The following is a 16,045-nucleotide window of genomic DNA, read 5'->3' as shown; positions in this document are numbered from 1 at the left end:
CAAACACAAATATCCCACCGTCGTATTCTGAAGGTTTTCCAGCCGGAAGAGCTATAAAAATGTGTTGCGCTTTATGGTAGCCTTTTGGCCCCGCCCCCTGCTCCCACCTGAGCTCCTCCCACACCTGTGGGCTCAGGTAACGTGGTCCTGGAGCACAAGGAGTAGTTGTACCAGCATCGACAGAGGGGGAAGCTTTCCTCGGCCATGGCGGAGTCCCAGCTGATGTGCATGGACGATGAGCACGTCAACGAGAAGGTCTCGGAGTCCAAACCGGAGTTTTACTACAGCGAGGAGCAGCGGGCCGCCCTGGAGCAGCTGCTGCGGAACGGCGACGGAGCCTTCAAGATGCGCCTTAAGGAGGACAACGTCAAGGACTTCCTCTGCGCCAGGGAGGTAAAAGTCATCCGAAAAACGTTTCACGAGTACGACACGGACAGCGACTCGGAATCTGGCGAGCAGGAGAAGCCCAAAGAGGCCTCCAGCGCGGACTCCGGTGTCCACTCCACCTACTGGCCGCAGATGTCCGACACCGAGGTGCCGCCTCTGGACATCGGCTGGCCGGGCAGCAGCGGCGTCTACAAGGGGGTGACCCGGGTGTCCGTGCACACCCATCCACCCAAGGGGCCCGGACCGCACATCAAGGAGGTGGTGAGGAGACTCATACAGGGCTCTCATAAGGTAAATAATGAAGCAGCTTTAAATTCATGAAGAGAAAAAAAGTCATTGTACAGTTTAATCTTATTCTTCATTTTCTCCTGTTTCCAGACATCATTTAAGTGCTTGAAAGTTTTGTTTTCCTCATTCCTCTTTCCCCATTTTTTAAAATAGGAAATTAATGGATAAGAATGATATGATTTAGTGCATTTGATGTTAAAAATCATTCAAACACTGTCTGTTCACTTCAGATTAATTTACATTCTGTTTATGTTGTTATGAAACTGAGGAAATCTCCAACTATCCACATTTAAATAGCTCTAATTTAGGATTATTGTGCATGTTGTGGCAAATCAAAGATAATTGAGTCGGTTTTAAAACTAAGCTTGTATCTTTGTCTCACCTTTTCTGTTTTCAATCTGGTCAAATTATTCTTTGGAATGTCACATATTTCCGGATTAAGAACAGATTGGAAAGATAGTTGGATTTACAGAAGCTTCAGTTTGTGTCAACGTTTACAGAATTATCTTGATTCGACTGCAGTGTCATGACAAAGAGAAGTCCCTGACCTACTTGGCCCACTGGAGCTGGTATAATAAACTGATCACATGTCTATGAAAGAGACAAAGATCCTCAAGGCTTCACCTTGAATGTGTCCTGACTTCATGAATGATATCAGCCTGCAATAGATGATCGTTTTAGTTTTATTTCAATCACTTTCAGGAGGCCTAAAGTGGCACATGATTTATTAGATTTGATTCAGATCGGGATAAATTATTATTATTAATAATGATTGTTAACTATTTTGACTTCCACAGTAGTGGGAATGTTGGTGTAGACACTAGAACCGAAACAATTAGTCAATTAATGCTTAAACAGAAAACTCTAAGTAACATTTTTTGGATCATTTATAGTTTTGAGTTATTTTTCAAGCTGAAAATGCCCACAATGTGTTTCTTTTACATAAATAAGTACCAAACATTTACAATGTCCATGTTTTAAAATGTGAAACAAAGCTGAAAGAGTTAGATGTTCTGTGGACTATTTTTTTTATCCCAAACAACCAGACATCATGTGATCTGATCACATCCTGCGAGGTTTTACAGCATCTGTAAATAAATGTACAGTTTAACTATTATTTTAACCTGTAAAGAGTCATGATAATGATCCATTACAGTGCATTGAACAAGTGTGTCAATCTGATTAATTCCGTTCAGTTTAGTTTTGATAACACCAATTCACAACTAAAGTGACCTCTGGGCTCTTTTCAAAGTCTGTGATGTGTTTTTTTCAGGCGTATAATTTCATTATTCACTCCATAAAGTGAATCTTTAGATGACTGTTGCCAGGACACCTGAGTTTGTCTGCAGTACGACGCCACTTTTCATATTTACTCCAGCTTTCTGTTGCTGTTTGGTTCTGTTTAGGTGGTTAAAACATCCCGGTTAGGAAAAGATGTCAGAAATCTCTTTTTTTCTGGCTCACAGGGTGAAGGTTCCAGCACAGACATGCTGTTATACAGTACTTTGAAATCATGCCAGCGGTCACCAAAAAAAAAGCACAATTTGCATCCATCAGGATGAATAAGTTTTTCAAGTTTTTTTCATGCTTTACTCTGGGAATGAGTTGTGTGATTGATCTATTCTTTGTAATTTTGATGTAAACCACGATTACAGTGAGTTTGGCATTACATGATAGATGCCTGAGGCAGGTTTAACAAGTTTGTATCGATGAGTTTTTCTGCTTTAATTGGAAATTAAAATGAATGTGACAGTCAGGATTTATAACCCGAAACTATCCGAGCAGCGTCAGCTTTCCTTTCAGTTTGCACAGTTGACCTGATGTTCATAAAGGTTTTTGTGTTTGTTCTGGCTGGCTGCCTCTTAGCAGGACTACACCAAAACTACCAAGACAAATTCAATGAAAGTTGAGGGAAGGTTGGATCGCAGGCTAAGCAAATACGCTTTAGTTAAACAACGTATCATTGGCCCTGGTGGAGGATGCTAGTTTGAGTGTTTGTGGGCACTCCAAAAGAAAATGGACAGAATTCAAATGAAAACTTTACCAGATGAGCTGCGTGTTGATCTGGATCTGGATCCAGGAATTCATATTCAGGTTTTATTATTTATCTTATTATTGTAAAAGTCTGTTGCTCACAGGCTTTTATTTTGTAAAAGTCTGTTGCTGTCTGCTGCGGAACCGGAAAAGAAAGTAATCGGCGGATCCACCAAACCTGGAGAAGGGTACGGAACTTTTACTCGGCCATTTTCATTTTAAAGTCCTTCCAGACGGCGGAGTCGACAGAACCAAAGTCATCTGTAAACACTGCCAAGTGGAATTGTCTTCTCAGCGTAGTAGTTCCAGTTTAAAATATCACTTAAAGGCAAAACACACAACTGATAGCAGCAAGTCATTCAAGGAAACAGACAGTGGAGCGAGGCTTCTACATAAAAACTACAGAAAGATGCTGATGTTAAAAGTGTGTTTGCACAACAAATGTTATGGCACTTTCATTCATATGGCAGTACATTTAAAATAAAACTAAATGCTAAAGGCTATACACTACTTTTGAATTCATTTTTTGAATTTTGCGTACAAATGCAATTAATCATGATTAATCAGGGAAATCATGTGATGAATTAGATTAAAAATGTTAATCGTTGCCCAGCCCTAATCTTAGCCTATTATGACTTGATGGAAGATTCGTGTGCTGTTCCTTTCAATTTTCAAACATGATTTAGGGAAATAAACACAAGGAAAAAGTCAGCAATTTCAAATAAAAAATGGGTTTTATGTCAAGTTATAGTTTCCTCACATCCTGAGAAGTAAAATGTTCTGTTGGACAGTTTTAAAAATGAAAGAAAACCCCCTTTTTAAATGCTTCCTTTACTGTGGAATGCATTTAAATGAGGCACAGCTTAAGAAAATGAACCTTACACATGTACACCGTAATAATTCTTGATCTCTTTTAAGGAGGGGTTAACCAGCCAAGTATAAAGCTGACATTAAGAGAAAAGTCATGTGCAAGTTTTAACAAGCTGAGTCATCTGTGGTGCAGTTGGAAACGGCTGCTGTAAATGTCATCTTCACATCAGGACACGCAGCAGAGAGATTAAACCTCCCCCACAACGTCTCAGCCCAGGTTGGTGTTGTTGGTACTGAATGAGCCGCTGCGATACTTTTCCCTCACATACTCACAGATTTCCACTGCTTCCTGATTGGCTGAGAGCTCTCCCGGGTGTACACGCCGAATCTAAAGCGAGGGAGCCTCACCTGTGATTGGTCTGACGGGCCACAGACGCAGGATAAAGAGTGATTCAAACTGACATGAGGAGGGATAGGAAACGTCTTCAGAGCAGCTCACCGGAGCTCCTTTAGCACGTCATTTAAACCTGTTTATGACGTGTTCACTGAAGTGTACTCAGGACGCTGAGGGTCTAATTAACCAGTCAAAAGCTAAGATTTTGCCCCTTGAGGGAGAGTAAATCACCTGCTCCTAAAACACTGCCAGACACTTGAAAGCATTTCTCTGAGCTCCACTACCCAGGTTTGCTGGAGGAGAAATAATCTGAAATAATTCAGCTGTAATCCCAAGACTGAGGGCAAAGCAGCAAAGTGAATCTAAACTTCTGGGCCCGTTGGAGTCGTGGAATAATACGAAACCCTGATCTCTTACTCAATTGACTTGTTGAGCCTGTATTATATGCTCGGGGGACATTTTGACTAACGTGTTATAGCCTTGGCTAAAGAAGACGTTTTAAAAATGTAGCTGTTGCTTGGTGATGTCAGACTTCCTGTACAGTGCAACAGCAACCATAGTTAAAGCCCTTCTTCTCATTCACATCTCATGTGGAATCGTTGCAGACATTTCTGTTGTTGTTTAGCTGCAACCCTTTGGTTGTTTTTCATCTCTGTCGATGATCGCTTGCTGTGCGTTTTGTGTGATTTTTGCAGGGTGCCTGCTTCTGTGGCAACAGTTTTGAATTCCCCCTCATTTGTGGACAGTTTATCTTTCTGGGAACTGAAGTATTCCCAGCTCTTCAGAAATGGTAATGTGGCCCCTAACCCATGCGCTGTGTGCAGATTTTTTGTAGTTTTTCTTGTGAAAGGCTCCTTGAAAGTTATTATGATCGAGGCAAAGGCTCGCACAAACCTCTCTTTTATTTAGAAAAGCAGACTTTCTACATCTTTATTTACAAGAAGAGCCACCTCCACAACCATTTCTTCCAATCAGAGGCCCTCAGTGAGTAGATGTGACTCCAGGAAGCTTTTGGAGAAGTTGACAGCACTGGTTTTTACTAAAGTTTTTCAGCCTCGGCTGTGCATAGATCAGTGTTTCATATCATCATGAAAGGCACACGTGTTTTTTTGCTGTTTAGGAAGACTGCATTTGGATTCCATTGTGACTTAGATGAAGATCTTGCAGCTGTGAATTGTGTGTAGAAAGGAAACGGTGGTTAAGACTCTTAATTACTGAAATCTATCCACAATCTGCTAAGCCTGCCTGCAGCAGTTGGTTATTTAATGACACACAGTTCTTTGTTCGTGGCATTTAAACTTCTGTTTGTCTGAACTTGTTCAGAGTCTGCTTTACTTGGCTCAGACACGCATTCAGAGGAGCTGAATTAAGACGATTGCACTCACGTGATCGCTTTAAATGCCTCTGAAGAATATAAAAACCCAGTGTGGCTGTAAAACGGTTGGGAACAGCCATCATGCTTCTGAAATACATCAAACGTGCTGAGAGAATCTCAGATCCTGTACTGCTGCGTTAAGATCCTGAAGGCAGATTTCTATTGAAATGATTAGTGGAGTATGCATATGAATCATAACCGTTGCTGGATTGTGTCCAAACAGTTTTCAGGAACACCTCCTAAGCACCTCGGAAAACAAGTTTTCCCTGAGGTGTGTATATACTGCTGCAGGAAATGATCGATTTAAACTTTATGTCCTACTCCTAACAGTAACGGCAGGTTGGTGCCTTGGAGCCACGGTGGAAACTGGCAGAGGCAGCCTGGAAAAACATTTAGGAGCCTTAATGTTTCAAGTTTAAAGTCAAGCTTGAGCTGAAAAAACAACAAGGCTGAAAAAGAGTTCAAGTGATTTCAGCTTTGTGGTTTACTGTGGATGATGTAGAAGCTCAATGACTCATTTATGTACATTGGTTTATTGTAGAAAAGCAGTAAAGGTGTTTGTGACCCCGCTGGCCATGACGTCATGTCACAGTTGCAGTAAGCGTGTAATATACTGGTGTTGATGATAACCGTCATGTTAAAAGAATGAAATAATGTCGCCTACATATTGTATGATCATATCACGATTCGACCTCAGCTGATTAAATAGAATAAAAACATTATAGACTTTAGATGTAAAGTCCTTATCTCCTATTTTGAGTGTGATTTGATTTCCTAAAAGACCCGAAACTGTTTGTATTCACGGTATTTTGAAAGATCGCCTTAAACCCAAGTCATCGTGCCCGTTTTATAAACACCAAAACAGTTGTATAAAATAGAATAAGTCATCATAAAAGGATATTAAGCGTCAGACCACAAACTGTGTGTAAATGATATTTTATCCAACTTTTTACCGTCATTAGAGTGAATAATAACCAAACAATCAACTGATATCAGTCGTAAATCTTCTGTTAATGGTGACCAGTGTTGGTCAAGTTACTTTTAAAAAGTAATTAGTTACAGTTACTAGTTACTGCTCCCAAAAAGTAATTGAGTTAGTAACTCAGTTACCACATTGTAAAAGTAATTAGTTACTCAGCAAAGTTACTGTGGCGTTATTTTTTATGTTCTATAACGCTGTTACGTTCTATAACATCTTTAACATCAAATGTGTTTAAATTAACTGATTGAAGAATAAAAACACTATATACAGTAATTTAGAACATTCAGTATTTATTTTAACTCAGTAGATTGCAGCCTGCCATATGATGCATAGAAATAAAAACATAAATATTGAATATAAAATGGTGATGGTGGTCACCTGTTTCTGACCCGAAAAATCGAGTGTTGTTTGTTTTCGAGTGGCTCCGTCTCCTTCGCTGGGGCTCACGCTAGCTGCATTTGATGTGTAGCCGAAAGCCTACAACCAAATTGTAGTAACGCGCCACTTTATATTCTCAGTAACGATAACGGCGTTGTAACGATGGGAAAAGTAATTAATTAGATTACTCCGTTACTGGAAAAATAACGCCGTTAGTAACGCCGGTATACTTAAACGCCGTTACTCCCAACACTGGTGGTGACATACGCTCCATCGATCCTTACCAAACTGAACTTATCATGTTTGTCTTGATCAGTGGTGGAACACATTCAGTCTTAAATTCAGTAAAATAACTAGTTTCATGCAGTAAAATGCTCCACTGCAGGAAGAAGTCATGAATTCAATCCAAGTTTTATCAAAAATGGATCCAATACCGCAGTTGGGGCCGTCGGTGGAGTGGTGGGTTGAGCAGAGGCTAAGGTCCTCGCTGCAGCTGGCCCCGGTTCAAGTCCCGCACCGGTCGGCCCTTTGCTGCGTGTCTTCCCCCTCTCTCTGCCCCCTGCTTCCTGTCTCTCTCCAACTGTCCTATCCATTGAAGGCATAAAAAGCCCAAAAAAATATTTAAAAAAAAAAAATGGATCCAAATTATTAGAAATAAAAGTACTTGAATATACTTGTAATGCTGAAACTTCCAATGGGTTCTGAGCTGTAGCTTTCACAGAACTTTATGTCTAACAATGGATTCTGCAAATATTTGTACGTGTATGTTAGATCGTCACATAAAATACAGATGAAATGTGAATTATCTGTATTTATCAAAGTTGTTTACAGATTCTGTCTCCTCCTGGTATTTGGAGTGTAAATTATCTCTCAAAGAAGTGACAAAATATGTACATAGCCCTCTTTTATTATTATTACTGAAAAATATGGTCCCTGTATATTTCTTTGGGCTGTGCTAATCGTGCATTGGAGATCTAATATGACGAGGATGTTTCACATTGCCCTCAAACTTTAACCAAGTTAATATTACAGCACAAATTATTCCTGTAGAAATGCAGCATGAAGTTGTTCTGTTAGTTTAGATCGTAGCTGCCTTTGACAAATAAACGTGTACAAGAGTGAGTTTCTATGCAGCAGTAAAGCACCCTAAAGTTGGTGAGATAAATGCACTTGTGTGGCTGAAACTGAGCCCCCCCCCCTCTGTGTTTCTCAGGTGGTGGCCATCGTCATGGACCTCCTGACAGACCTGCAGATCCTCCAGGACCTGCTGGATGCTTCTTCACGGCGCGGGGTGGCTATCTACATTGTGCTGGAGGCCAGGGGAGTTCCCCACTTCCTGGATATGTGCTCTCGGCTGCAGATCAATGCGACGCACCTGCGGGTGAGCAGAGCGCTCGGCAAACAGAGCGTTACAGAGAGCTGCAGAGGGACGAGGCTCACTGACGCTGTAGAGCAGTGACATCAGCTCCTGTTGCAGTGACTGCATCAATGAGTACAGATTAAAACAAACCAGCTGTTCAGGAAACTCCTGACAAAAGATAAAATCACATAGGTCTGATCCAGTTAAAACGTTTAAGATTAACTGCTACTCTTCTGCTGGTCAGTGCACCCAGATAACAAAAATCTTCATACATTTCCACTTAACCTCACCACAGGTTAGTTTCAGGTTCATTCCCTCTTCTACTGATATTACTGTCTCTATAGCAACACAACACACAGAGGAAATGTCACCCTTTCTTTCCAAGAAAGGTCTCCAAGACATATCATCCGTTACAGCTGACAAATGCAGATGTTGTTAATAGGAATTATTTATCCCTGTAAAAAATATAGATGTGTGCTGCGAGGATTTTTTGTTTTTCAAGGGGTAATCATTTTCATAAAACAAGCCCATGTGTAATGTCCTATCTACCATAACTGGATAGAAATAAATTCCATATCTTAAAATAATAATTTCAGCATTTATTAATCCCTTAAAAACACATCTGTGTAACTGCGCATTTTGAAGTTTTTGCCATAGAAAAACATCATAATGAATAATCACTTTTAATTACATTAATGACATTTCTAAGGAAAGAAATAAAAATGATACCAAACCCTTGTGAAGTATTTACAGAAAAGCAGTAAAATCTAATTCTTCACTGAGGCCTGGATATTTTGTGGTTAGGTTTACTCCTTGGTGACTTTCCTTTGCTAAAATTAAAACCCACACACTACAAACATGGCATAAATCCAGTGTCTGGGTGTTATTTGTTGATGATACTTTGATATACTGCCAAAAAAAAAAAACACTGACAAACCACAAAACGAGTTGTACATATCTTTGGTCATGTGCCTGACCAAGAAGAGGCTTCCTGTTGCCACTTTGGTGTTTGTGCTGTGTTAAAGTGATGCCATTGCATGGTCTGTAGTCCTTACAATTATTAGATACAGTCTGCATCAGATGACTGCAGCACGTCATGCTCATTTGGGATGTTCAGCCTTGCTGCCCCATTAACTTTAACAGTAACTTGTTCCTAGTTATGACTCTGTTCTTTGTCGGCACGTCTACAAACCTGAATCCTTTAAAAAAAAGCTGTGAAGGGTATCGTTTTTGCTCTCAGGATTTATTCCTTATGCTTTGTGTTTCCCGGGCTCATACAGAACTTAATACATTTAAAGCTATTTTAACACTGGCACTGTTTTCCTTTAATGTCCATTTCTATGTCATTTTTGTGTAGTTGTTTTTGTGAAAGTCCTTTATGTATTTGCAGTACCAGTCAAAAGCTTGGGCACACCTGTGTACGCATCTATGAAACTACAGGTTTGCTTATAATGCCACTATGTTGGACGGTATGCTTTTGTAAAAGAGATTTTTAATCCAAATGATACTTTTCATGGTTAAGTAAAGGATAAGAAACAAGAAAGTTCTGGAATTACAACACAAATCACCACAAAGAAGGAGCATCTGGGTTTGAATGAACATTTAAACCTAATGTGAGTGTTGCAGAGCCTGAGAAATGTGCTGATGTAGAATATGAGAGAACAGCGGCAGACTGAGTCATGCTGTCATCCTATCGCTACTGGGACACAATACCCGGCCTTATCTGCTGTAGGCAGTTTTACAGTCAAGATAACTGTGGCACTGGGATAGGTAGGCTCTAGGAATAGTGGTGTCGGTTGATACGCCGTGAAAGGTCTTTTCAGAGCGCTGGGCTCTGTTACTCTTACTTCTGACAAATGAGCATTCATAGATCCTGAGAACAGATCCAAAGAGGGTAAGCTGATGCGTCGCCTCCATGGTGGTGTTGGCAGCAGAGGAAAGCCTCCTCCAAACTGGTCCACTCTGTATTTACATCTGCTTACCGTTTCCTTTTTCTTTCCACTTCCCTTTAAGTAAACATACCTGACTTCAGGGTTTGAGGGATTTTTTTTGTCTTTATTTCTTGTCTAAGATGAGTCATGTCACGAGGTGCTGACAGCTCAGTTTGACTTGGCATTCTCTGTAGATCAACATGTCATGTATGACGCAGCTGAGGACATTTGGAAGTTGAGGTCATGAGTGTTTACTCAGGATCACCTGTGTGATGCCAAGTTGCTTGAAATGTGTAATTAAGTGGGCGTTTCTTTACAGAATCTCCGTGTGCGCATGGTGAGAGGTGCAGGGCTGGCCCTGTCGTTTGGAAAGCTTTCCGGCTCATTGTGCTCCAAATACATGCTGGTGGATGGAGAAAAAGTCATGTTTGGGTCCTACAGGTGAATATCCAGCAATGCAACACATAGTTTCTTTTCTGGTCAGTCTTTTCAAGAGGCACACTTTTCTACTTGGTGAACTATAAAAGATGTAATCGTAAAAAACAAAAAAAACTCGGGGATGGATGGACAGTTGTCACTAATGTGTCGGTATTAATATGCCTCATGCATGAACTCATACAAACAGAATCGGTCTTAACTCAAATGCAAGTAGCGAACATCTGTAAATCCCTGAAAATGTGTCTTAAAAACCATTATACTTCTCTGCATAGGTTGGGCAACAGTTCCCTTGAACTTTCTCACCACAGTAGCATTGAGCTAATGGGCTACAGCACACAGTCTTTACAGTTCTAAGCTAATTAACAACATTGGTGCCAAATTAGCAACTTGGTTGCTAGAATTAGCAACTTCTCAGAACCTTTAGCAACTTTAAGTATGGTGATTTGTTGAACAGTCATCTATGTAGAAAAGATCTTTTGGTTTATTTTTGGTCATAAAAAGTGACATCATGAATTGTGTGCTAGCTCATGATGCCATTTAGTGATATTTAGGGCCTATGTTAGCAAGTGTTTGCTACTTTCCATTGGAAGCAGATGGCAACACTGGTAAGGTAATGCACTCCATTAATGACAGCTAGTTCTCCTAGTTTTACCTGACAGAGGATATGACATAGACATGGTTCCATTTTATCTCAGAAGTGGGACTTTCCAGTTGGAATACTCTCTTAAGTTGGATTGTGACTCAGAAATGTGTCTGATATCTGCAGAGGAAACTTCTGGGAAACAATCAAAAGCTCAAAAACAGCTATTAAATGGATCCTGTGATATCCTTCTGATTTGAAAAATGGTTTTGAAAATATTCTGGCTGTAAAATTTTAAATGGTTGAAAACCAGATGTACAGCTTAGGTTTGGTATCTTGTTAAGATAAGTTTTTTAATAATTTACGTAAACCGTTCAGATGCTTTTGTGAAACAGTCAACACAACAGTCTGTTATGCCCTTACACCAATAACTCCTGAGAAACTCTGGGATGCACTGTAAACTTACAGAATGATATGAAGCCTTTTTGAAATACAGCTCTGCTTATCTACCATCACAGCAGTAAAGTCCGGAGGTGAAATGTATTGTAGATCAACATGTTGTCCTTTATGATTTTTGACTGAGCCTGGCCTATAAAGCTGTGTGAGATTATTATGAGGAAGCAAAAAGCTTTCACCTCAGTGCTTCTTTAAAATGATTAACCAGCTTCAGACAAATGAATACACCTGCTATTTTTAAATGATCGTAAGTGTGAGAACAGGCTGCGATCCTAAGAATTTATATAGGTTAAGATAATTCCTTTACAGTTAAAGGTGTTTTCAGTTTTCAGAATATAATCGAATGTTTGTATAGACACTGAATATGCCCGTATCTAAACTATCCTTGCCTGAAACTGGAAAAATTCTAACCACACCTCCATGCAGAAACAATCTGCTTTAAACTCATGTAGCTACGCAGTGGCTCTGTCTGATTAAACATTACACATTTCCATGTGTCAGTCTTCTACAAATCCATGTTGAAAATATCACATTGTAGACCATATCTGTGATGAAGTGGCTTTCAGTCCCCCTGTTAACATTTTGGACTAAAGGCAAAACTTATGACTGATTTGTGTTAAGTAAAATGACATCAGTCGTGCTTTGACTCATGTGTGATGTTGCATTATGACTACAGGTTTTTAGGTGAGGAAAATCACTTCCACCTCCGGATCTGACTGCTGTCTTGGGGATTAATCGGTCTTAAACTGTTTAAGTATCTTCTTTGGACTGACATTAAAAAGGGCAGTAAATTAATATTATGGTCAGGAAAGGTGTTTGCAGCATGCACTGTGGGTTTACTTTAAGTGCAAAGGAAGACACAACGTTGAATCTGTTGTTTACTTTTTTTTAGCTGATTTTGCAGTTCAGTACACAACACAAAGAAAATAAGAAAATTTATATGATATTGTTTTTGTCACACTTTAGATCACTTTCAAGGGTTTAGTTAGAAATATGTAGAAATATGAGGTAATAAACTCATTCTGATGGTCAGTTTTTACCACAGCTGAACAAAGTCTTGCTAGCTGTTCCCCAGTTTTTCTGTGTGCTAAGCTAAGCTAAGCTAACTAGCTAGTGGTAGTTTTTTTCATCTTGCAGATAAACTAGTGATGTTTTTACTTGATAGTTTTAAGTTTAAGCGAAAAGTAACTTGGTTTTTATTAAATTATTTAGAAACTATTTGGTATATCGATATTTTTTAGATATTTAAAAGTTGGCAACGTTAGCTCAGCCTCGGCACAAAAGTTGGAACACAGAAACAGTTGTTAATATAAATTAGGTACATATTTGCAGCTATAAACGACTAGATGTTTATTGATCAATTCAAATGAAATTCAGTTCAATTCAGTTTTATTTTTTATGGGGCCGAATCATAACAAACGTCATCTCAAGCCACCTCAAATATCCTCCAATGATCAACCACAGCAATGAAAACCCTGACAGATGATGGCATGAATAAAACTGAGGTCTGCACTGGAAATATGGAGTATATCATTACACTTGATATAAGACACAATTGCCTAACAAGTACCATTTCAGCCAGATATATAGGGACTTGTTTTAATACAACACATCTTGAATATCTTGTTAAGTGAAAAAGTTTTGAAAACATCTTGTTTTGATTCATATTTCACATGAAACAAGCTTTTTTTTTTCATTTGAAGAGGTTTTTAAGCTAATTTCAAGATCACTTTTAACTCAAAAGTCCTAAATATCACATTTTATTTCAAGAAATCTTGACAAGCCGATTTTCACTAGTTCCATTAGCAGATTTTTTTGCTTATTTCAAGCAAAAATGTCTTATATTTGTTGTTTTTTTACTTATTTTTGGAGGGGCATTTATTCCAGTGTAGTGTCTGGGACACGGACACAAATTTGGAACTGCAACCAAATGAAAAGACCTCCCCAACTACAAACTGTGGTGACTGCAAAAAAACAATGAAAACCACAAATGGTTAGCTCTGAAGCCAGTGTTGGGTATGTGCTTTCTGGGGTATTGTACTATTGTAACACAGCATTGAAGCATGGTGGAGGGCGAGGAAGGTGACCCATGATGATGCTGGGTATACATTGCTCAATCTATGGTAATGAAAACTAAGATTATATACGGATGTGCCAACAGATTGCTTTCAGTTTTACTCACTGTAGTTTTCCACTGAGTACATCGGAGGGCACTTGTTACACCATTCTATTCCAAGAAGTCTGGTTTTAGTATAGTTTGGATTTATTCTACTCTTCTCCCCTGCAGCTTCACCTGGACTTCGTCTCGGATGGATAGGAACGTGATCACTGTGATGTCTGGGCATACTGTGGACTTCTTTGACAATGACTTCAGGGAGCTCTACGCCGTGTCTGAACAGGTGGACCTTTACAGTGACTTAAACATCGCCAAGCCGCCTCTCCCAACACCCATAATGAAGCCAAAGGTGGAGCACTTCCGCCCTCTACCCACATCCACGTCTCGCTTTCAGGTATCTGTCGGGGACTCGAGACAAATGGACCTAAAGGTGCCTGCACATAAGTACCATAATCCCAAGTACTCCCTGGTTTTTGGAAATAGTTTGGGGTTGACGGGTTCCCTGCAAGACCTGTCGACTCAGAGGGACTCGCTGGTTGGTGGGTTCAACCAGAGGAACGGCGTGCAGAACAGTCCTCTTCATACCAGCAGGGACGGCAAGGAGAAGGTGGACCGAGTCTTCCCACCAAGTCCGGCTTCACCTGCAGAGGAGGAAAACGACGGCCAGAAGAAGAACCAGGGGCTTTTAGCGAAGAAGCAGCGCAGCTCCTTCAGGCACTTCCTGAAAGGCCGAGGAGCCAATCACAGCACAGAGACGATAGAGGAAGGTGTGGTCACTCCTCAGAGCCCCGCCCCCACTCCTAAAGTGCCAGAGACCAATGGTGTCGCAGGAAACGAGCTGGAAGACTCATTTGAGATCATTGTGAAACCAGGACCACTGAAATCACTGAAAACTAAGAAGCCATCTAAAGTTATTCAGAGGAGCATGTCTCTGCAGACCATCAACACAGGAGACGATGATGGTGTGTGATGCTGTTTGCTTGAGTTAGAGCTTCAAATATCTCAGAAATTCTTAAAATCTTTTGATTCCAACTGTTTGTGTTTGACCTTTTTGATTCTTTAAGACTTTAAACATGGAGTTTGTTTCCTATTTGAAAAGTGTTTGAGGTCATTCTGGCTCTAAATGAATTCCCTCCTTTTCTTTTGTTTTAACAGGACCGAAATCTCGACGGCGGCATCAGAAGAAGAACTGCATCCAGTCATGAGGTTAAAAGCAGCCCGTCATCAAGAGGATCCCATCATTAAACATTCTGCAGTAGCTGAGTCACAGCATCCACTGACTGTAAACAGGTGACGCCATTTTATCAGCAGCGAGTTCAGTGTGTGTCTCTAATGTTTGCGTCAGTGGAGGTCATCACCGAAGAGCAGAATGTGTAAACCATGCCGCCAACTGGTGCTGAACGGGCAAAAAGAGGGAGATTTCATTCACCGCCATTATTACAGTTTTTTTTTCTACATATTTGTATTAAATTATTCACCACAGAGGGGGTGCAGGTGTGTTACATCATACCTGTTACTTACTCTGGTTGCTATGGGGACAGGAAAAGTGATCAGTTGCTGTGTTGTCCTCGAGTGTCGCCTTACCGTGGACCCGTGGTAACAGTAAGCTTTCATCAGACTGCGTGGTACAGGCTGTGAATAATGCACAAGGACCTGCGTGCAGGCACTTTGGGACCTTTTTTAAAATCCAGATGAAAATGGCTTGAAATAAAAATTAGTATCTTTGAGAATCATTTGAGACGCAAATAATCACAAAAAAACGCTGCAGAAATTGATAATATCAGCAAATACTAGTTTGTGATGTTTTTTTTATACAAACGAGCCTGTTAATCTCACTTATGTCACTCTGTGCACGTGACAAAAAATGAACCTTTCCGTTTTCAAATAAAATGTGAAACAGATACTTCAGTGTCCAAATGTTTCTTATGTTTTTGTTTTTCTTTCACTTTTGTTTCTGAAGAGCTGTAACGAGGGATTTATTTTACCTTTCTGGTGTTCAATTTGACTTCATCATCATTAACTCGGTTGAACCTTATACAACATATCTATTTGTCAGTGAGTAACACTGAGGGGCAAAAGTAAGACGTATTTGTGAAACAATATTTAGGATATTTAGATAAAGTATTAAGACAGAATGTTCTAAATTACTGTATATAGTGTTTTTATTCTTCAATCAGTTAATATAAACATATTTGATGTTAAAGATGTTATAGAACATCAAAAATAACGCCACAGTTACTTTGCTGAGTAACTAATTACTTTTACAATGTGGTAACTGAGTTACTAACTCAATTACTTTTTGGGAGCAGTAACTAGTAACTGTAACTAATTACTTTTTTAAAGTAACTTGACCAACACTGATCAGGAGCCCATCAGTGTTGCACAAGTAGAACGTAGCCACTGCTCAATGCCTGCTTGCACAGTGGTCACACATTACTGACACAGCGCGGATATCCTTTGATTTGGAAAATGTGGTGTTGATGTATAAGTGACTATCCGTAATGTAGCACCTGCTC

The 16,045-nt window shown here is 39.9% G+C and overlaps 2 protein-coding genes across 2 annotated transcripts in view; both read left to right on the top strand.

Annotated features, from left to right (window-relative positions):
• The window catches only part of eif3d (eukaryotic translation initiation factor 3, subunit D), a 145,550-nt gene that overhangs the window by 26,399 nt on the left and 103,106 nt on the right, over positions 1 to 16,045 (top strand). The gene's annotated exons all lie outside the window — the stretch shown is intronic.
• fam83fa (family with sequence similarity 83 member Fa) lies at positions 106 to 15,432 on the top strand. Its single transcript, XM_075453676.1, has 5 exons — positions 106 to 678; positions 7,862 to 8,029; positions 10,259 to 10,380; positions 13,701 to 14,491; positions 14,685 to 15,432. The coding sequence occupies exons 1-5, from the start codon at positions 205 to 207 to the stop codon at positions 14,732 to 14,734; spliced, it is 1,605 nt and encodes a 534-aa protein (XP_075309791.1). The 5' UTR covers positions 106 to 204; the 3' UTR covers positions 14,735 to 15,432.

The sequence above is a fragment of the Odontesthes bonariensis genome, chromosome 21 (assembly GCF_027942865.1).
Source record: "Odontesthes bonariensis isolate fOdoBon6 chromosome 21, fOdoBon6.hap1, whole genome shotgun sequence".
Classification (NCBI taxonomy): domain Eukaryota; kingdom Metazoa; phylum Chordata; class Actinopteri; order Atheriniformes; family Atherinopsidae; genus Odontesthes; species Odontesthes bonariensis.
Note: the sequence above shows the minus strand (reverse complement) of the source record. Positions and strands in the feature narration are given on the sequence as shown.